The sequence below is a fragment of the Poecile atricapillus genome, chromosome 1 (assembly GCF_030490865.1).
Source record: "Poecile atricapillus isolate bPoeAtr1 chromosome 1, bPoeAtr1.hap1, whole genome shotgun sequence".
In the NCBI taxonomy this organism is placed as follows: domain Eukaryota; kingdom Metazoa; phylum Chordata; class Aves; order Passeriformes; family Paridae; genus Poecile; species Poecile atricapillus.
In genome coordinates, this window is record NC_081249.1 from 3,627,473 (window position 1) to 3,650,497 (window position 23,025).

Genomic DNA, 23,025 nt, shown 5'->3' on the forward strand with positions numbered 1-23,025 from the left:
CATGCAGCAATTAGCCAAGGAGACATTTGTGACTGCAAAACTGTTCAATCCAACACTCAGCAAACACTTACAGGCCTGCCAGTTCCTCTGCCGGGCTTCGTCGTAGAACTGACGTAAGATAAGGAAGTCGATAACATCTGGCATGTCGTGGTATCTGGATAAAAAAATCGTCACTCACGTGTGCCTCAGGGCTTTGGGAAGAAGAGAAACATTCTTAAACACTTTTCAGGAAATTAAAACTGCACATACCTGATGGAAAATGATTTGTCTGTGTGTTTCCCAGTGGCGTGATCTATAAAGGCAAGCTTGAGGCAACACAACGTGGGAGGACCAACTTCATATCTAATTCCAACAATTTTTACCAATTCCTGATCCTACAGGTAAGAACAAACAGCTTCAGCAAGTTTTATCTTATGGACCATGCACAGAACTCTTAGTTTAACATGAATTAACCAACTGTACCCACGTGCAAAATACTGAAATTAGATTTGAGATTTCAATGGAAGGCAGTCTCTCACCCTCAGGATTTTAACACAGGTATTTCATTTGGCTCCCACAGAAAATACTGAAGACAATCTTGTAATTGAACACACTTTCCCCATCAGGAAGTATTAGTAACCTCACTAATCCATGTTTTGCAAACAGAATAATAAAACTCTTCAGTCACAGACACTTTTATAAACCCACAGAACCTTCAGTGCAGACCTACCCTCAGCACCACTTTTCTCCAAGGCTCCTTGTGTGGATTCAGTTCATAAATATTATTTCTTCTCACTGCTTCAATGTAAGCTTCATGCCCTTGTCGGAAATATATCACCTAAAAAACATCCCAACAAGCCCAAACAGTGAATGTTTTCCTGTATTTAGCAATTACAATAATCACAAGCACTGGAAGAGTTTAATCCATGTTCCTACCTCGTCCCCCATCTGAGGGACAAACGGGGACCTTCGGAGCGCCGTGTCCGTGATCCAGACTGGAGGGTGCCAGTCATAGGAGAACTCCAAGTTCAGTGGTTGTGCTGCAGCATCAGCCTTCACAAAATCAGACATAATGGACATGAATTCTAAGCAAATCATTCCATTTGATCTGGCAGACAACTGCTTAATTCATAAAGGACTAATCTACAGCATTTCCAAATGGTTATCAGCAGAATTCCTCCAAGGCTTTGCTTGAGTTCTAACTGTATTTGTAATTCTAATACTAAACATTCCTTTCCTATCTGGAGATTTGAGTGAGCAAGTCATTATTATGCAGGCCTTAGCAGAATGTTTTATAATTTAGATGACAGTCTCAGTACACAATTAAAAATTATTCAAGCTGCAAGAAACTGATTCTTCTTAGAAGAAAGTGAAAGGATAGAGAGAAAAGCAGACCAAATCTACCAAAATTACACCAGGCTAAAAAAAAATAAATTTGTTTGCTTCTTTATGAGAGAAAACAACTAACAGTAGTTATTGTAACTTAAGGTAATTATTTAAATTAATTTTAAAAATTCAGTAGTTTAGAATAGAGTAATTACTGTAACTTACAAAAAAATTAAAAATTCAACGCAAGTATACATGGCCACCATGAATGCAGTGACTGTGCCCCCTATGCATTATAACAGGTAAAAAGCCAGACAAGTTAAACAAGGTATAGAGTCTTAGAATGGTTTGGGTTGGAAGAGACCTCAAAGATCATCTTGTTCCATACCCTGCCACAAGTAGAGCATGGAACCTTCCACTATCCCAGGCTCCTCCAAGCCCTGCCCATCCTGGCCTTGGACATTTCCAGAGATAGGGCAGCCACAACTTCTGTGGACAACGTGTCCCAGTGCTTCACCACCCTCAGAGTCAAGAATTCCTTCCTAGTATCTAATCTAACCCTGCTCTCCTTCAGTTTAAAGCCATCCCCGCCTTGTTCTAATCCTTTGGGAAAAGCCTGATACTCTGTACTGGTATTTATTAAACACATTTCCCCTTTAACACCATTAACCCTGAGAACTCTTCATTTGGAAAATGAAAGTGCCTTCACTTGGAATGCAGATTCTTCCCTACAAATCAGCAGATCCCTCACACTGGGAATGATCTCAAATCAATTCCATGTACCCTGTGTGTAGTGACAGGAAGATCCTTGGCTAATGGCAGTAAAAATTGTATTAACAGTTTCTAGCAAAGAGACCTAACCCCTAAGAGAGAAATGACTGTGTAGGAAAAAAAAAAAAAAAAAAGAAGAAAGAAAATTGTACCTCCTCCTGCTTTTTTGGTTTGGGTTTTTTCCTCCTCTTCCTCCTTCTCCTCTTGGGAGGAGAGGATTTCTCAGCTGACACCTCATCCTCGGAGGTGCTGCAGTACCTGAGCGCTTTCCTGCGCGAGGTGCGCACCGGGGGCTGCAGGTTGATCCCAGCATCCGCGATCCAGTCGGAATATCGGCTCGAGGAATCACTGTCCACAGAGGGCAGGGGAAACACAAACACAACCAAGCTCTCACTATTTCAGAATGCTGAACTCCCTCAGAAAAATACCAGCAAGTGATGCTGAAAGCAACTTCAAACTCACTTTGCCCTGTTGTAACCATGACTTCACTTGAAGCTTAACATGAATTTTTGAGACAATCCACTAATTCAAAGCACATTTCTTTAAACAGCTCAAGTCTAGTGAATTCTAAAATCAGTAAGTTTTTTCAAGAAAGTTGTGCAATGGAATTCTGGACTAATTAGGAGCCCTTCCTAAGGAACACATGAACCAAAAGCTGCTTAAATTCTTGACACTTACCCAAATCTCAGCTACGCATCCACATTCTCTCTGAGTATTTTTTATTTCTAGTACTACAGAATTCTAAAAGAATATCTAAAATAACCACAATGAAGTGATAAAAACCTTATCTGTAACAACTCTACATAAAATTAGAAACTTAAAAATTCAGATTTTTCAAAATTTTTTTTAAGGAGCAAGGTAAAAAACCAAAATCCAAAAATTCCCCAAATGAAATTAGGAAAAATTTATGAAACAAAATCTTTCATCCCTCCAAAAAACACACTATAGAAATATTCCAGACTCTTATCTCTCCTTGCCATATGGCAAAAAAAGCAGAGGGGCTTGGAGTTACATTAAAAAATAGAAATGTTTTGGTGAAATGGAACAGTAAGTAACAATACAATGTATCAGTGACATAAATGAATTATTCCTAATATGATTATCATCATGATTATCATATGATCACAAGCACAACAGAGCTTTCATACAACTCTTAATTTGTCAATATTCAAATAAAACTCATTATGGGATGTGTTTTTTCACTTTACCTAGAACTATTACTGTTGCTTTTCTTGTCGCTTCTCCACTCTTCCTCTTCATCAGATGAACCAGAGCCCTCACTTTCTTCAGCTTCCTAAATTTAAAAATACACACTCAAGCCAAACCCATGTTTTAAGGGTCTAAAACTTAAAAACATGTTGTCAATATTATCAAATTTAAAAGAAGTTTGGTAAAACACTTGTTAAAATGGAAATAAAATAAATAGGTCATATAGTTTGTAAAATCTGACTTGACAGGGAAGAATTTACATCACAAAAGGAACAGATCAAGAAAAACAATCACATCTCCATACACAAGGGGATGTTCTGTCACTGCTATGATTTTTTTTCATTAGTTATGCAAGTTGGAATCAGGTGAGGGTTTTTTCCCCTCCTCTCCTTTTAGTATCAATGGAGTAAGTACTAATAGGAGCACTCATGCGTGCATTTAAATGCAACAGAGTAGAGACACCAGAATATACCATAACTTTACTAATTTCCTGATTGTTGCTCACCAACTATTTGCATTAACATAATGTTTTAAATGTGTTTTTCATAACTGAGTCAGTATGATGCATGGCTCATCTGTCAAACTGTATTTTGTCAAACAACAAAACAAAAAATACTAAAAAACCCCATGAGATCTCAATTGTAGCTTCAAGTGTTTGAATTAGTCTGATTGTCATTTTCAGAGTAACAAAGCTAAGAGTCCTCTCACTAAAACCTCATACACTGTGTAGATGATAACCTCCAATATCAAAGTTCAATACCCACTGAACTTTACATTCAATTTAAGTGATTTATTGCTTTTAGCTGCACTGAAATTCTTTATTAAGAGGCAAGGAAAAGACTGAATTCCCAAGGAATACCATTCCTCATCCTACCTGCAGGATTTCCCAATCTCCTGAACGTGCTCCCTTTTGTTCACTGTTCTTCCTTAACAAAGTGAATGCTCCAAGTCTGAGCTTCTCTGCTCCTTCTACTTTTCCCTTTCCCAGTTTAAAATTATTCCCTTGTGGGCAAGGCAAGGCAAGGGCAGTCCAAGCAGTCCTATCACCCATTTCCAGTCTGACAACACATCAGACACAAACAAAAAGCTCCTGCTACCCACAGAGTCCTGTGTCACCCCAGGCGAAGAGGAAGAGATGCTGTGGAAGAATCACATTAGCAAGAACCTCCAAAATTTCCACAGAAAAACATTAAAACACATCTAAACTCCAAATGTCACCTGAAGCCAACCAACTGTCCATCAGATTTTTGCCTTGGGCTGTGGATTTGGTTTAGAAAATTCTCAGCAAAACCAGCTGAACCATTTATAAACTGACAGGAAATACTGTCTTTATTAAAGCAACACAACAGGTTTGAGAAGTGCTAACAAGGATGCTGCTCACAGAGATACTTTGTCTGGAAAAAGAAGGGGTAGGGTTTTTTGTTTTGTGTAACAGAGAAAAGGCACATTTCATTTCATTTATGGAGCAATTCAAATTCAAAATCCAAACTCAGAAGAGAGCTCACCTGCTCTATCAAGCCAAAGCAGTTGTCCCTCTCCTCCTCAGAAGACTCCAGCTGTTCGATGTTCTTCCGTGTTCTGTAGTTGGAATATTTCCGTCTGTGCAATCGACGCTTTGATTGGATTAATGAAGACTCAGAGTCACTCTAGTTTATAAAAAAGGGAAAGAACAGGAGTTAAATAAAAATATTTATGTGGCAAACTTTTATGAGGGGGAAAGGGTGGCTAAAAGCACTGCTGAATGCAAAAACTGAAACAGCATTATTAAGACTCCCTTTCACAAGAAATAATTTTCACGTAAGCCCAAAGTTTAAATTTTGCTGTTCCAAATTTACGATTTATTAATTGTTCTAAGAAATTTATAAACTCTTTATAAACCTCTGTGCCAGCTCCATTCATATCACCTGATAAATGTATTTACAGAATTAAGACATTAACTGCCTACAACACATAATCACAGAATCAGAGAATGGTTTGGGATGGAAGGGACCTTCAAGATCATCTTGTTTCAACCCCCAGCTCCCCTCAGTAAAGGGGAACATGCAGTAGAATTCTTGTGTCAAACTGTTTTGTATTCTAAGATGAATCAGACAACAAGCTTATAAAAAGAGCACAATAACCAGTATTTCCTTCTTGCTAATCTCTCCCACAAAAACAGGTAATGAAAAAAGCACTTGAAAGAAGGGAAGTCTGCAAAAGTTTCCCCACACACAAAATTATCTGAATTAAAATGGCAAGGAACAGCAATATAACAGCAATACCCTGTGATTCCTCAAGTACAGGACCTTGAATGCTCTCAGTGCTTTAGGACTTGCAATAGCTGTGTAACTGCACTCAAACCAGAATGGCCGGAAAGCCATCCTGCCTTTAAAAAATTACTCCCAAATTCCTCCCATAGAAGCAGGCAAGACTGAAAGCAAAAATAATTCCAGGTATCCATAAAAATAAATCAAACCTTGTCCTGCAATAATTGGGAGCTGAATCATCAAGGTCCTTGGAAGACCGCAGCAGAAACCTCTGCTTTCATTTTCCACACCAACACTTGTCCCTGGGCACAGAATGTTCACTTTTCCAGAAGCTGCCACGTACCTTTTCCAGTGACTCAAATGACTTTTTCTTCTCTGTTGCATAAAGATCTCTCTCTTCTTCCCCTTTTGCAGTCCGATATTCTTCCTGTTTCCTACAAGAAAGCCATGAAAATCTAATTCTATACCCGTTTTGACAATGCTGGTCTCTTTAAGGGATCTCTCTCACACCCAATTCCATTCCATTTTTAATTTCAGATGTTACTGTTGCTCAATTAACTCTAAATCATCCTACCATTTCCAGGTAAGAGTAAAAAAATATGGATGCTAAGAAAGGCTTCCTTCCAAACATCAAACTATAATCTACATTTTCAACCTTATTTTTAATTCACATTTTTCCGTTTGCAATCATTCTAACTCCCAACACTGGGAATCCTTCTTAAAACCCTGAGGAATGTGGTAGCACCTGTGGTTGTGGCTTTAAAAAGAGATGTTTAGCTACTAATTGTCCTCTTCACAATATCAAGATGAATATTGATAGTACTTTTGAAAGCAACTGGTTTAGCATTTCCAGGGGTTATAACTCATCACCTCCAAAAGTCTCACAGAGAACACAATCTCGCCCAATTCTTCCATGGAAATGAATTCAACCTGTATCTTTTATTTTGGAGAAAGCAAGAATCTAGGTGACCTAGCTGGCCTGGAGATGCCTTAAAATATTGAAATAGGGGAGAATCATTCAACTGGACAACTTCCCTTCTTTCTCACTGAATGGACCTTGCAATTACAAGGTCCATTTAAAATTAAATTACTTTTAGCACATCTGCCACAACACTGAACTATTCCAACAGCATCCATTCTACTTTTGGTGTAACAGGACTCAATTTATACAAACCAAGCTGCTGTGCTGTCCCCACTGCTGCCTGTGATGCCTTAAGTTGTACCTTTTATATTTTTTTATATTTTTCAGATTCTGCAAATTACTGCTTTAGTGTTTAACTCTGAACTCAATATAGAATGGTAGCTAGATCTCTTCACATTTTGGTCAGACTTAACACTTCTGGGCCTGGAAACCAGAGTGACACCAGCTGCCTCAGGCCACAAAAAGTATAAACAAAAGTGAACTGGGGGGAGAAGCAAACCAGGGGGATAAGATTTCATTACCTGAAGCTATAGTTGGAAAATTAACCTCTGATATGCAAATAGACCACTTATATTGATGCCTTAAGTTTTAGCTTTCATATTTTTAGATTCTGTACTGCCTTAACGTGTGACTCTGAACTTCATATGAAGTGTCAGCAAGTTCTCCTCACAGTTCAGTCAGACACAACAATCCTTTTCCAGCCCCAGGACCAAGGACACAATTGCAACTTCAGGCCCAAAAAATGTTAACAACAGCAAACTGATGGAGCAGTCTGGCAGGATGGGACTTCATCACCTGATGCTGTAATTGGACAATTAACTCCAATATGGAAATGGACCAAAACTTATAAAAGTGTGAAAACTCATGACCGGTTGTCCATCTTGTGTTCATCTTGGGCAGAGCCATGGCCAGGCTCTTGTACTGCCTAATGGGTATCCTTTGAAGGCCTTTCAATAAATACCTACTTTATCCTTTGTCAAGCCTCTGTTCCAGGTCAGCCTCTTTGGGCATCAGTTCCTGCCTGAAAAACTCACGACCATCAATCCATCTTGTGTGTAGCCTCTGCCAGGCTCCTGCACTGCCCAAGCTGTATCTTTTAAAGACCTTTAATAATCCCTGCTTTATTCTCTGTCTAACCTCTGTTCTAGGCAGCCTCTCCAGGTATCACCTGCAGGCTGCTGACAGACCTGAGTAAGCTGGGGGGGATCTCTGGCACCACCACCCTGCGCCTCCAGGCCTGCAGGTCCCTCTCGGTGGCCATCTGGCTGCGCGGGGCGTTCTGGTGCATCTGCCGCACGCCCTCCACCTGCCCGCTGCGCCGCAGCCCGATGTTGGGCGGGGACTGGATGTCCAAACTCGGCCTTCTGAAAGCTGAAACACACAAATCAAAATGGTTTTGCCACGCTGCAGGGAACTGGAAGCTTGTTGATTCTTGCTACAAGATAAAACAAAAAAAATAAAAAAATAATGGCTGTGTTTTTATCTCTAAGTACACGACTTGTAGCCTTCACAGGATTATGTGTCCTGTAGAAAACGCAGAGATTACACAAAGGACTTTAAAAATGGTTGTTTCTGCTACTGTTCTCACAGAATCAGAATCACAGAGTCATTCAGGCTGAAAAAGACCTCCAAGATCCAGCATTTGTCTAATGACCACCTTGTCAACCAGACCAGAGCACCGAGTGCCACATTCCAGTGGTTTCCCAAACACCCCACGGTGAAAGGAACTGTGGTGTGACAGAAGGGCTCTTCTGAACTATTTCAGACAGTTCTGAGGCCAGTGAGGCCCTAAAAAGCACCCTTCCTAGAGCTGAGCACATATAATTAAATATATAATTATGTAAGAAAAAATATATTTTTTTCATCTATATTATATAATTACATTATTAAAAGACACAGCTTAGGAAAATGTCTTGTTTAACTCAGTAAAGAAGGGACGGGGGAAACAGCTTGAATAATGGCACAATACTTTGCAAAAAGTAAGGAATGCAAAAATAATTTATATTGGGCAAACATCTGCAAAAAATTCTACTGTATATATTTTGCACATTATTAATAACCTTTTTCTTTTAAAGTGAAAGGCTTCATAATTTAATCATGGGAGCAGCAGTGTTTTAATGAATAAAAATAACCAGGTATCACAATGTTAAAGGAATATGAGTCCCCAAAACTACACTGAAGTTAAAACCTGTTTCAGTATTTCACACAGCACAATTAAAATGAAGACAGAACAATTACTGAATAATTTATCAGCAGTCCTGACCTCTCCTGGGTGTTCCCTCTCCATTTTGGGGGCCACTTGGAGCAGATTCTTGGTCAGCTCCAGTTCTCTGATCCTGTTCCAGCTGAAGCTGTCTGATCATCCCATCCAGGATGCTGGGCTCCAGGCCTGGCTCATCCTGGTCAACCGTCTGCTGGCCTATCACCTGCTCAACAACTTCTCCATCACCTTGCAAGCGTAAAACAGATCAAATGAATGAAGTTATTACCATTATTTATTCCAAGTAAGACGTTTATGGAATGTACAACCAAACAGTGTGTGAACACCACTACCCACAGAAAAGAACTGCAACATCCATTTGAATAAGTGATTTTTTTCTTTCTTGTTTAAATTCTATTCACTGTAGGACCTCCCAGCATCTTTAGTGAACATAAATACAAAATATCAAGTGAAAAAAAAAGGTATTTTAAAATTGCTGATGTCCCCTTAGAACTAATGCATAAACCACTCCTAAATATAGAGTTTTAGTGATAGTCTTACTTGTTGCTACATATCCAAGCTGAGGAATCAAATGTTCATCTGCACAATTCTCTCTTCCTGGCACCAATCTTTGATATTTTGTTGGATGAGGGTTTCCATCCACATCCACTAAGAAGGGAGGGGGCATGAGGTGAGGGGCCTGCTGAGTCTGCTCATCCAGCACGTAGTTGTTGGAGTCTCGGATCAGCGGCCGATAGTCAGTGTGGAAGAACATCTGATCAGGAATCTAAAAGGGAATTTTATTTTTATGTTAGCAATTTGGAAAAAAAAAAAATCCTAAAGAACAAGCACTAAAGTCTCTAAAACCTACTTAAAAGAAAGGGCAAGTTCCCAATTAGAAGATTCATGTGTAACTTCAGTTAACCTGGATGGGTGCTGCAGTACTGCAACCTTCGATAGCGCTTTTGCAGGCAACAAAATTTTTTCAGAAAACAAAAAGCTGAGGTAACTTGATGCAGAAGTACTGTTTTACACTTAAAAATATTTATCTGTCATAGTGCATTTTTCCCCTACAATTATCAGAATCACAGAATATTCAGAGCTGGAAGGGACCCACAAGGATCACCAAGTGCAACTCTTAAGTGAGTAGCCCTAAGTTTCCTTGCAAGGAAATCTTTGGCTAAAGCTCAACATCAGCTCTCAAAGTAAAGATTTCCTAATCATGATTTCTTTATTAATCTATATCCACCTGAAGTTTTTTCCTACAACTGAAAGTCTGCTGAGTCCATGAGGCTGAAGGAAAATGGTTACATAACTATTAGATCACAGTCAGAATGTTTGCTTCCAGCAGTGATGGGAACAAGTTTCCATTTCAGTTGGGAATGTAGAGCAAGGAAAAAATAATTCTTTAAAATGACACATATGGAACTAGCATTGCAACCTGAAAAAAAATGGAGGGGCAGTGAAGAAAATAACGTGTATTTATCAAAACAAAAAGGAAGCAGACTGATAAATTCAAAAACTGAATTAACAAAATTCAAAAATTTCAAAAATGTCTTTCATAAATTCAGACACTTATCCTATGCATATTTTTCTAGTATTTCAAAATCCACAGCATTGGATCAATAAATTACTTTTGCTTAATTTAATTAACTGCAGTGAATTTGAGCTAGAGTGAGCAAAGACCTAAAGAACTGCAAGATAAACCAGCAGAAATCAGAAGCGTTTTTGAGGCTGAACAATTAAGGTGAATTAGCTGTCTCCAAGATGAAAATGTATTCCAGGAATATTCTTCAGAACTACTCCCATGGGAATGTTAAGACATCAGGTTTTTTTCTGCTATTCCAGGATCATATAAGCAAGACAATTTACAGACATCAGGGAATCCATTATATTTAGATCCTCTAACCACACAAATTATTTTTCACATATGAACTTTTAAATTAATTAACGTACTAATGTAATTTCAGTTAGAATCTCAATACAGAGATCTGATAAAAAGCTGAACTTACCTTTTCATAAGGCCTGCTACAGCCAAAGCCAAATATCAGCAGATGTCCATGAGAATCTGTGCATGCAAAATGCTGCCCATCTGGTGAAAACTTACAGTCAAAAACAGCTCCATGTCCCTGGCCTTCAATCTGCATTGAAAGAAAAAGATTTCAAGAATATTTGAACGTTTTTCAGAGCAAACCATAAGCATCAAAAATTAATTACTCTATCGAAAGCCATCACGCATTTCCCTAAATACCTCCATTAACACACAATGAATTTTGTTACTTCAGTGTATTTCTTTCCCCCTTGAATTTAAGTCCTGAATCAATTCTAAAAGATGAACTAGAGGGTATGAAAAGTTACTGTTCAGTGAATAAAATAAAGAAATAAACATGTTTTTCTGAGGCTTTTTAGCTGTCAGCACACTGCTTGAAATAAACTGGAGCTAATATAGACTGGTTTTGTTAAGCAACATTCTAGACAAACCCAGAGAATTTAAGATCTTAAAAATGGAAATTCTTTGCTGTTGAATGACCAGGGAAAAAAATGATAAAAAATTTATATGAACATTAGATCAGAACCTAAGTCTCAGAGAAAATAACCTATTTTAAGATGTTAATGTTGAGCTGTCAAATGGAGCCCTCAAGCACTGTGCCAATGGACAGTAAGATTATAATTTTTAAGACTTTTTAAAGTATCTGTCCACAACTGTCTTGAAACAATGGCTTAAAACAGAGCCTTTTAGATGGCACCTCACCTCAGCTGAGGAAAACAATTAATATGAATGAAGTGCACAATGATATTCAGTAACAAAGAGTGGAAAATCTGCAATAATCAGGAAATTCTAAGGTAAAAAATCTCCATAGAAAAAAAATTAATGGATTTTGCTGTTAAGGTTTTTCTAATTGGTTATTTGGGGGTTTTTATTTCCCTAAAGGTGCAGGGGTGTGAGTGTTGCTGGCAATTCCTTAGGCTGGTAGTGATCACATTGCTATGTGCTGAGAACAAATGGAGTTTAAAGAAGCTCTTACCATGTTAAAATAATGCTTTGTTTTGGTGCCTTTGGTGATGTCCCATATGAAGATGTTGCCATCGTGGCCTGCAGACAGCATTATCCTGCAATCAAAGGGATGGGTCTCCAAGACAAACACTTCATCTGCATGGCCCTGCAATTTCAAATTGCACATCACAGGGAAACAAGGAAAATCCACATCAGCAGGATATTCACAACAGAACCCAAAGCCCGTGCTGTCCTGTCTGGAAAATTAAACCCCAGGCAGCCACAAAGATTTGAACATTCCAAAGGTAAAAGTTTTCTAGATTCAAGCAAGAGCTGTAGAAACATGAAGTTTTAGCCAAAGGATGGTGAATTATTCAATGGGCAAGTTACTGCACCAGAATTTTATTTATTCCACACTTATTTGTTCTTTTATTTACGGGGAAAGTCCAAAGCAGGAGAAAGCAGCAAATTTTGGCCAAAAGAATTCCAAGGAACATCACACTTGCTGTACCACCCATACAGAGCTTTCAAGACTCATCAGCAATAATTATAAATTCAGCATGCACATGTCACTGCAATTCCAGGAAAATCTTCCAAAAGCAAGGAAAATTCCATACCACCAAGTCATGGAGCAATTGCCCAGTGCTGGAATTCCAAACTTTGAGCAGGTGATTGTTCACAGCCGTAACAACATAGTTGTCATTTTGGTTCCAAGCTATCATGGTAACTTTAGGTTTCATGAATTTATCTTCTTCTGCACAACTGTCACTATTTTAAAAAAGTCAAAGAGGTCAGAGAGATGTATTTTATATTTTAATTAGCCCACTTCTATATCTAAATACAATAACCTGTTCTCCTTTGTTAATAATCAGACAACAGAAAGGAAGCAAAGAATTAAATTTGGGTTGAAACATTTGTTCACAAAATCCTTCATTTAAAGCAAATCTGGATTTTTAAATTTTAAAGGACTTTATAATCTCTTTCCCATTTGAGATGCAAGGCAAAAAGGCTTTCTTTTTTCATGGAATCTTGGCTCCTCTACAATTAGAGTCCCAACATAAAGCCTTTAAAATTTTGGACCTTTTATAGTCAGCTTTTCCAACTGATTCCCAAGCCAATCTCTACATTAGATAAGCATTTTTTAATGAGATCCAACAGAAATACAGTAAAGATAACATTTTGTTTTAACCTTAATCTATTTCCTTACTCTCTCCCCAAAACACAATTACAGGATACCATAACACTGCCCCTCAGCCTTTTTTCAGTCAAGCAAAGGAGTAAGTTTTCCTTGAAACACCTTCACAAGGGATTATCTTTATACCACTTCAAGCAGATGCCTCTTACAAAGACTCTCAACTACATAGCCACAGTCAAATCTCAAATATTATTAATAACTCCTCCTTTCTTTGTAAAACCTGGGGTTTTTCATGGCTTTTTCCATGGTCTTTTTCATCACAGGAAATGCCTGAAATCACCCTCTAATCAAGTCGTGTACCCAAGGTTTGTCTTTTCATTTAATTAAAATCTCATTTAATCACCTACAAATTCATTTCTGTTCAGTGTCTGTGGAAGCTTACTGAGCTTCTGTGCTCCTGTAAATCATTCCCCCTTCAGGTTTACCCAACACCACGTGATAATCCTGATTTTTATCTCTAATAACATTATTCAGCCTGGGTACCATCAGCATTTCATTAATTCAGTTTTTAAAAAGCAGAAAATGGGAAAAGCAAGATCAGTCCTTGAGGAAAGCCACCTATTCCATGTCATAACCTCTCCTGCAAATAGGTCACCACCTACTTTATTTTCACTAATCTAAAAATATTTCTCCCGTGACACACCAGGTGTCAGACTAAAACCCAGATAGAGAAGGTAGATTTTTTCTGTTCACTTTTTTTCCCTGAAAAGAGGCAATAAAATTTATTTGGTAGACAGTAAATCTGAGAGCTTTATGAACACTCAGGAATTCATGAAAGCACAGACTCAAACTCAAAGCAATTATTATATCATCAGAAAACTCAATTCACCCCTTCCCAAGACCACAGAACTTGACCAGGATGTTGCTTTCACTCTCACATTTGAGTAATTGAGTTTTTCAATCTTTCTGAATTCACACAAAAGAAACCAAGAAATGAACACTTCTCCTACCCCAGCAGTCGATCAGACATATCCAGCAAAATGCTCCTCCATTCTGCTTGCTCGAAACGCCAGATCCGAGCTGTTCCATCTCTGCTGCCACTTATGAACCTGAACAAGTATTAAAAATTAATTCATTTGTCTTCCAAAAAACTTGCTTTAAAGTATGTTTAGAGTTACACATGACCACAACATAAATTTTGCAGTGGAAGATTGATAGAAATGAAATCTTCAATTTGTGTTCAAGAGAATTCTTTCCATTAATTTTCTTTCCAGAAAACCAGGATAGAGTTTTTCTCAACTGGAAAACTGAATAAAGCTGTCAAAACATGAGAAGTAAGTTCCAAAGTTTAACTCAATTCACAAACTCATTCTCAACTCCTCCTCAGTACAGGATTTTAATGTATTTTAAGTAATTGCAGAGTTTCAGATACTGAAGTAGAGGTAAGAACAAATCAGATTAAAAGCTTTTTTTCATTTTTCCATTCATTTTTTCTATTTCCCATACAATACTCAGTGAAACTGAAAGGAAAAGAGGCTGAAAAGGAGATTTATGAGGCCACAAGCACATTGGGTGCACTAAAAAGTGGTAAAATTCCTCCAGGTAAATAAAACCCCAGCCAGGCTAAAAATATCACCTAACACAGATCAACAGAAAGCTGGAACATCTGAAGCTTAATTATTGCTCCTGCATCAATCCAAAATTTCCCTTCTAAATAAGTAGATTTTTCTTAGTGGGAACATCCAGTAATAGAATCTTAATTGCAAAATTATATATTTTTTGTGTGTATTTCACCATCTTTCAACATACCTGTCTCCTCCATTAGAAAACTGAATGCTGTCAACTTTGTCCTGTAAGAAAAAGCAGAGTTTGTTAGAATTTTTTTTTTAAACAGGAAATACGTTTTTTGACAATTCTGAGTTTAGCAAAATCTGAAATAACAAAAAATTAAAATATTGTGTAATTTCTAAGAGTTTTAACTGCAAGGCAAACCAAGTCCAAACATTTCCTAGAATTCACTAACCATTAATGAATTTAAAATGCATCTTTAAAAAACTGCCTGGATTGAACATGAAGGATTAACAGATTAAACAACCTGGCTGACAACTGAATCATACTTAAATACATTTCCAATACTCTAAGTCAACTACAAAGGTGAGGAATCTATTGTTCCTTCTCCTACTTACACTTTCCTTAAAAAAATAAACAATTATTCATTTTTATCACAATAAAAACTGCAGGAAAATTAGATACCACACTTTATCTTAGAGGGGAAAGGTCTCATCTGCATAAAAAATAAGTCCTGATCAAGCCTTATCAATGCAACAAAAATAAAGTCAGATTTTGTAGTAGAGGAAACATTAATGCAAACAAAATTAACTAAGAGCATTGCTAAAAAAACACTCAAAAATCACCTTGTGACTTTAATGCTGCTTCAAGTAACTAATTAACTAATTACTTACAGCATGACTTTCCAATTCAGCTATTTTCTCAGGTGTTTCAGAGCCAAAAAAATACATCCTGATGACATGGTCAGTGCTGCCAGTTGCTAAAAACATACCACCTGTAAAAATCAAGCAATAATTAACCTGCTGTGGAAGAAATTAAAACAGGTCACCACCATTTCTGAGAGGCCTGGTTTAAATAAAAAAAACCCCAACAACTATTTGAAGAATGGCAAGTTTTTTATGCTCTTCCACTGACACACATATGTAGAAGGAAATCCCTTTCTTGCCCCAGAAAGTGTTCTAAACCATAGTAAAAATAAATTAGTGTTATAAAGATCTTAAAATACATCATTAGGGCAATAGTGGAACTTTTAACATTAAATTGCACAGAAAAGCCTTCAATGGTGCGGAATGTGGCTATGGATAATCAGAATTATGTAGATGACTCTCATTGTAGTCTGTGCCTTATTTGTGCAAGTGAACTGCATCAAAATTAGGCTGAAATGTGAGTAAACCAGTCAAGTGAAGTACACCAGTGTAAGCACACCAGTATTTAGCTGTGCTGCACTGGCAGAAATTTCAAGATCTGCCTTTAAGTGCTATCAAAAAACAAAACAAAACAAACAAACAAGAAAAATGTCAAAAACACCCTCCCAACACAAGCCATGGCTTTATCCTGACAATATTAACGAGCTACACTTTGATTTCCTTTTTATTTCTGGAATTCACATTAACTGATTGAAAGGAAAATAAAAGCCAGGAAGGAAGCACACTAAAGATACATTTCTGGATCTTCCAGTGAAGATGGAGAGAAGCAAACAGACATTGGGTGACTTTTATTTCTGTGAAACCACCAACCCCTTCAACAGTCTTTCACTGTTAGCTAAGGGAAGTCCCATGATTTAATGATGTCACAGCTAACAGTGCACATCTGTGCAATTACTGACTCACAACTGCAGGTTTTGTTCATTTTAAAGCTGTCACAATCAAGTAAAACATGAGAGGAAAGAAGAAATCACAAGGCTGAACTCCATCTGACTTACCCACACTGAAGGAAGAGCAAAGCATCTGAACCCCTGGTCTGGGTTTTTCTGTGAACTTCACTGGCTTGGTGCTTAAAGAGAAAAGATGTTTGAAATAGGCAACACCACCCCAAACTTGGCTTTTAGCAACATTTCAAAACATAAAGAGATGTTTCTTCAAACATGCATCATTTTATACCAACTACCATGATGTGGCACAACACCAGCCACACACTGAGCATTCTAGAGCTCTTTTTGGTAATAATTAATTTTTCTGAGTACCAAAAAAGAGTAATTACATATTGAACATTTCAAACTATCCTGAACATTCATATCCTGCATGCAAGTTCTGTTAGAAACATCCTAAAACTACAGGACTGTTGGAAAACCAACACCATCACCAAGTCTTATTATACTTTCCAGCATACTTGTATTTCCAGCCATTCCTGTTGTCCTACATTTGTACTTTTAGTGAAGAAAGAAATTAATATATTTCCCAATTAATCTCTCAAGTCAATGGAATAACATTAATTTGTAAAGGATATAGTTGGTGATTGTGCTTTAAAATAACTATGGAAAACTATGATTTGCACAGCATTTTTATAACCACAAAAACCCAGTGCAGTGAAAAGCACTTGGCTAATTTTACTCAAGCCTAGGATGGCATAAAGGTTCATCAGGAAACCATTCACATACTTGAATTTCATGGAATCTGTATCCCACTGCCAAAAGCAAACAGTTCCATCTGCCCCAGTCGAGACCATGTATCGCAGGGAGCCTTTCACCATGGGACTGAACTACAGAGAGGAAAGCAAAATCACACACAGAAACAGATCTAATGTTTTAAATTATGTTTAAATTAAAATGATTTAATGTTGATGAACTTCTCAAAAAGTCAATGTAAAAGCTTGATTTATTTTGGGTTTTTCACCTCATATTGCTAGAGCAGTTGTTGGTAACTCATTTTTAGTGTTTACAAAGTAATGCCTCCCCTACTTTAGGATAAGTTTGTGGTCTGTGTTTCAACTACTGCATTAAAAAAACCCAATTCCTTCAGTGGTTTGGGTTTGATGTTTTCACTGACCACAATTATTAATTCAAAATCCTGGCAATGAATGAAATAATGAGCACAGCAGACTGAAAAAAGAGAATTTTGAATAGATAGGTGTAGTTTAAAAACAATTAAGCAGAGCATAAGACATGAGATACTTCAAATGAGTAACAGCATCATATGTAATTTTATAGGAATTTTATGGGAATTCCTCAGAAATAGTTCTTTAAGAAATGGATTTATTGCTATGCACAGAGCTACTACCCTTCAGAAAACTTTAGACACAACTTGTTTAAATTGTTCTTCAATTACTAATATTGAAAAGCCATATAAATTGCACATGTTGCAATTATGGTACTATAAAGAAAGCTTAAGTTAAAAAATTCACACACTACAATAAAAGAAGCATCACAAGTACTCAGGCATTAAAAACCAACTGAACTAAAAAAAGCAATGAATGCCACAGAAAGTGCAGGTATGAAGATTACTCTCTAAGGCAGCATTTTTGAGAAAAATGCAAAATTATTTGTTTGTACTGAACTCCACAAGCCACTTCTCCCCCCTCAACACAAGCTGTTGGTCTCACTGGAAAACACTCCAAACCTGGATAATGAGCTACTAATTTCTGTGTTAATTAAGGCCATTAAAGACCAAAACCAGAATGAATCCAAAGGACCACCAAGTGCACATCATGTATCAAACTATCTTGAAATTTTAATACACACGTTACACCTTTGTCCTTCTGAAACAACTTCTGTTTTTGAGATTAAAACACATACCCACATCCCAAAAGTTGTAGCAATAATATACTGGATCAGAACATATTCACACAAAATAGCAAATCATGTCTCCAGTAAGAGACAACAGGAGGACATGATATTTCCCAGAATTCCCTTTTGTTCCAACAAGTCAAGTATTACAGGTAGTGATCTTTAAGTGAAAAAGAATTCCTGTCATTACCTTCAGTTAAATACTTCAGAATTCCAGAGACAAGGACTTTACTTGTTTTTAAGCAGGTTTATCCTGTGATTTGACTTAGTTTTGACATGAATATTTACACATTCAGATTTCACTCCACCCATAGGCAGGCGCAGAGAAATAATTTCAGTTTTTAATATGCAGAAACACTTCAACAGCCCCATACCTGCAATGAGGTAATGGACCCTGTGTGCCCATGGAGGACAGCAACTGGTGCACAAGTCCTCAGACACCACACTCGGATCATCTTGTCACAGCTCCCAGCTGCAATCATGGTGTTCTCATAGTTCACAGCCATGTCAGAAATCTCAGCTGAATGTCCTCGTAAGGTGGCAAATAATCTGCCATTGTGAGTGGACCAGATCTTCACCAGACAGTCATCTGAGCCCTAGAGAGAAATATTCATTAAGGACAACTTCTGACATGCTTCTGACCTTTAATTACAGCAAATTGTTCCACTTAAGCACAGCGAGGGAGCTGCATTTTACCAGCATTGATGTTTATCTCCAGAAGTTTTAGCACAACACCCATTTCCAAGTTCTTTTCCTTGTATCACCTAAAACTATATTCAGAGTTGGATGTAGTTCATCAACTTACAGTAAATATTCTGTGTCCAGTCCTGTCAAATGCAACACAATATACAGAAGAGAGATGGCCGAGGATCCTCCTGTGCATCTTGACATGCTGGTACATACTTCCTGGGAAGGAAGTGCTGAACTTGGCATATCCAGTTAATTGCTTTGCTCGATGCACCTCCACTAGAACACAGAGGAATCACATCATGTTTCAAACATGTCTGTTCTAAAACTTGGGTTTATTCAACTGCCATTGATATTAAAAAGCTACTAGAAATAAATCTCAGATTTCATAAAGTCAGGTTTTGTGCTATCTGTAATTTTTCCTGCGTGTAAAACCAGTATTTCAGGTGTGCTCAGCAGCAGTGGGGAGAGGTGAGAGGAACTTACCCAGATTTGGTGGGGTGCCATAGTTCACAGGCATTTCAGGGGGTCTGCCTCGATGAAGAGCAGCAAATGCAGAGCCCTTCCAAACAGTGTTCCTGCAATCTGCAAAAACAGTTGGAGTTCGTCGTAAGTATTTGTTAAAAATACCAAAAGAGCTGCAGTTCCAAAACACAGCAAAGAGCCCATCTAGACTGGTCTCAAACACAGGACTGAACCCATCAAAAAACCAGGCACCAACTGCCCCATCTCACAAACAGTGAAGAGTTAAAGAGAAAAATCCATTTAATAGTAACAGAGGGAGAAAAAAATCAACACAACCAATCACCAAACTTTGAAATTACTCCTAAATGATGGTACCCCTGCAGTTCACATTACACAAAACTAAAATTTAAACTGATTTTTAACATTTTCCTGAATATTTATACAGGAATGTATAAATTATTATTTATTATAATAATTATTAATATCAAGTAATTTAATGAGATGATCTCAAGAACTTTTCAGTAGCTAAAGGAGATTTACAGGAAAGCTGGAGAGGAATTTTTCACAATGGCTTGGAGTAGAAGGACAAGGGGGAATTGCCTCAAGCTGAATAAGGATAGGTTTAGATGGGATGTTAGGAAAAAAACCTTCCCTGTGAGGGTGGGCAGGCCTTGGCACAGGGTGCCCAGAGCAGCTGGGGCTGCCCCTGGATCCCTGGCAGTGCCCAAGGCCAGGCTGGACATTGGGAGCACCTGGGACAGTGGGAGGTGTCCCTGCCACGGCAGGGATGGGAATGGGATGAGCTTCAAGGTTCCATCCAACTCAACCCATCCTGGGATTCCAAGGGGTCATTTCCAAAGTGTCAGTTCTGACTTTCTTACACTATTCCCCAAACCCAAACTCTGTACACATGACAATGTATCACACCCATTCCAAACAAAGAACAGATCTTACCTTTTGCTGTCCGTAGCAAGGACTGTCTCCCTGCCCCAAGCAAGGAATTCACTCTGGAAATGCTGGGTGGGATCTCCTTATCCAGGATAGGGCCAATACGTTTGCAAATTTGTAATAAATGATCTGGGGCCACGTGTTTGTTGGACAGCACCTGACAGAAATTCAAGGTTTAAGGATAAGGATAGTACACCCAGAACAGATGAATCTCAAAGCATCAATATGCAACACAGGTATATATATATTTATATTTTTTAAGTTCAACTTACAGAGAAAAATCAATTCTGTTAAGTTCTGATCTAGTAAATTCAGTGGGTACTCTGCAAGCTAGGGACAGCTGTAGTAAAAATAACCAGAGTAAAGTTGCTCACTGCATATCAGTACTTTATTACTGGAAGTTTGCAGGAATCACCCCTGGGGCACCCACTTGTGAGGCACCCTACACTGTCTGCCCAATTCACCCTATTACTTGTATTAAAAAATAAGAAATAAAATTCAAACCATTCTAACTCAAGATCACGGAGAATGTGGTTGCAATCAAGCACAAGAATTTATGCAGCTACTACTGGGACTTGTTCAGTGAACTACAAACCAGCAGGTTTGAGTACAATCTCTCTGGAAACACTTTCCTTGAAGAACCAGTACTACATAGCCAAAGTCTGGCCTACTTCCTTAAACCAAAGGATCAAACCAGTCATCCCTATGTTCAGGAATTATCCCACACTATCTGCATCAAGCAACCTAAAAAAAAAAATACACCCCCACACACACACTCAGATGTCTCAGACAAGAACAGATGCGTGCGGGTTTTGATTATTTTTTCCCCTCCTTTCTTTCTGGGAGTTCAATCTAAAAAATCCTTATTCTTATAAAGACAACCCCAATAATGCAGAAGTTAAAGGCACAAAATAAGAGTTTAAACAGCCTTGAATAGAGCAAACCATCAGAATCATAAATTGAAGCTGTTGGGGAGGTCTGAAGTAGCTGGGATCAACAGCCCCACACTTCATCCAGTGTGACCTGGCCATGAAGAAACCAGTCTGCCCCAGCAGCCCCAGTGCTCCTGCAGCAGCCAGACAATTCCCAGCCAATCCATATCCAGAAGAGGCTCAGGGCCACACCAGCTCAGGTATGTGGCCTCTTGCCCAGGTAGCTGAGAACACAGGCAGAACAAGCTCGTGCTGCTGATGCTGTTCCCTTGGCTGAATGACTGAGCTTGGATGAGCAAAGTGTCCTAACAGGGCTGATCTGCTCATCACAACAGGGGGAATAAAAATACCACATGCTGCCAAAAAGATGCCAAATTGCACACTGAGCATTCAGAAGGTACAATTTAAGTCACAGCCCTGTACTTGTTTTTAATAATAAAATCCAGGTATAAAGCTTGTGGGGTACAGGCTGTATTCCTGGTAAGGTGGGAGGTGATAACATCAGTAAAATAGTTCCCATTACCCCACAGGCAAATCTATCCAAGCAAATCAGCCCATCAGATGGTTAAGGTTGATTATAAGAAACGTATCTGGTAGCCCAAAGATTACAAAATGCAGTTTGACATAATTTCTTTATCAATTTTGACTCCTGAATTGGTACAGAGCAGTACCAGCCACAACATTCAGGACAGAAAGGTCAGCGTGCTTTCTGCCAAACACTAAAACCCTTTTTGTTTGCATGCCATCAGCAATAAGTATATTTTCTAAATGAAACCCTTGCATACAAAACCTTGCAACTCCTTTCTTTCTAAAGCAGTTTTGCTGAGATTTTGGAAGGAACAGTTATTTTAAAGATTTGCAACTCCATGCTGAGCAAAGTGGAATAGAAATAATTACACCACACGACTGCATTTATCTGTGGTCTCTGCAAATTCAGAGACCAGTGGGACTAGAGGTTCCCAGAGCCCCTCAAAAACCAGAAACTAAAACCCTGAGAACATTAATTTAGGTATTTAGAAACAGTACTGCCCTGTGGAGAGATTTCCTTTAAACTGTGCAGGAAAAAAGAGGGAGGAGCAGCACGTGTTAAAGAAGTAGTTTGACAATTGTATATGCAGAAGAGCCAAAGTTAAAAAGCAGCCCTGAAATCAGAAAAATACACACATGGGATCTCCCAACACCCTGCTTTCTGTCAGAACAAATGGGGTAAGAAACTAACAATTCAGCAACAAGAAAAACTCCCAACAATTCTTTTTTAAGCTTAATCCTACTTTCATCTTGCCTAAATTCAAGTCAGATCTTGAAAGTATTCCTGTTTAGCAAGGCCAGGCTTCTTAGTGACTTAAAAAAACTGATCTAAAAAAACCTTCCTTGCTCAACCGACCACAACGACGAGTAGAGGAAATGGATTCAAACTTATCATTTCAAGCGATACTGAAATAATTATGAAAATGTTTTAAAAAGCATTTCATTCCTTCTATATGCAAATACCATCCTGAGATCTTTAAGTGCTTCACAAGTTCACTGCAACTATCAGTCAATTAACCTGGAATGCCTGATCCTTAGGTGGGAAAAGCTAGGATAGTGTTTCTTTAAAAGAAGCTCTATCAAACACAATAAAGCGGGACAAAAACAACACTGGGCAGGGCAGGCACCACCAGGCCATCACTCCCCAGCATTCAAACCCTTTGCCATTTAAGAAACAACAAAATTAAGCCCCAAAACAAAGCTCTGCCTTCTGTAAAAACAATTCAGAACACACCACACCAGCCGTGGCAGGGCAGAAAGTACATTCTGTGGAGAGATCACCCTCATCCTTCCAGCACGTTAGAAACAAAGCCATGACCAGCGAGGAGCTGGCGATAGGAGCACATTCACAGGCACCACAACTGCCAACCCTCGGTTTCTGAACAGCGATTT

At 38.3% G+C, this 23,025-nt stretch overlaps 2 protein-coding genes across 3 annotated transcripts in view; one reads left to right on the forward strand and one right to left on the reverse strand.

Moving 5' to 3' along the window:
* The window catches only part of B3GALT5 (beta-1,3-galactosyltransferase 5), a 359,311-nt gene that overhangs the window by 238,407 nt on the left and 97,879 nt on the right, over window positions 1-23,025 (forward strand). The gene's annotated exons all lie outside the window — the stretch shown is intronic.
* The window catches only part of BRWD1 (bromodomain and WD repeat domain containing 1), a 43,522-nt gene that overhangs the window by 19,410 nt on the left and 1,087 nt on the right, over window positions 1-23,025 (reverse strand). For both annotated transcript variants that reach the window (XM_058834109.1, XM_058834099.1), the window contains exons 5-27: window positions 20,180-20,330; window positions 19,247-19,345; window positions 18,879-19,039; window positions 18,448-18,669; window positions 16,949-17,049; window positions 16,274-16,344; window positions 15,246-15,346; window positions 14,593-14,633; window positions 13,794-13,892; window positions 12,266-12,416; window positions 11,680-11,814; window positions 10,666-10,794; window positions 9,215-9,440; window positions 8,717-8,902; window positions 7,641-7,824; window positions 5,875-5,965; window positions 4,791-4,931; window positions 3,285-3,370; window positions 2,229-2,424; window positions 916-1,032; window positions 710-817; window positions 250-374; window positions 72-154 (exon numbers count right to left, since the gene is read on the reverse strand). In XM_058834109.1, coding sequence (XP_058690092.1) covers window positions 72-154; window positions 250-374; window positions 710-817; window positions 916-1,032; window positions 2,229-2,424; window positions 3,285-3,370; window positions 4,791-4,931; window positions 5,875-5,965; window positions 7,641-7,824; window positions 8,717-8,902; window positions 9,215-9,440; window positions 10,666-10,794; window positions 11,680-11,814; window positions 12,266-12,416; window positions 13,794-13,892; window positions 14,593-14,633; window positions 15,246-15,346; window positions 16,274-16,344; window positions 16,949-17,049; window positions 18,448-18,669; window positions 18,879-19,039; window positions 19,247-19,345; window positions 20,180-20,330 — 3,004 coding nt within the window. The remainder of the gene's footprint in view (window positions 1-71; window positions 155-249; window positions 375-709; window positions 818-915; window positions 1,033-2,228; window positions 2,425-3,284; window positions 3,371-4,790; window positions 4,932-5,874; window positions 5,966-7,640; window positions 7,825-8,716; window positions 8,903-9,214; window positions 9,441-10,665; window positions 10,795-11,679; window positions 11,815-12,265; window positions 12,417-13,793; window positions 13,893-14,592; window positions 14,634-15,245; window positions 15,347-16,273; window positions 16,345-16,948; window positions 17,050-18,447; window positions 18,670-18,878; window positions 19,040-19,246; window positions 19,346-20,179; window positions 20,331-23,025) is intronic.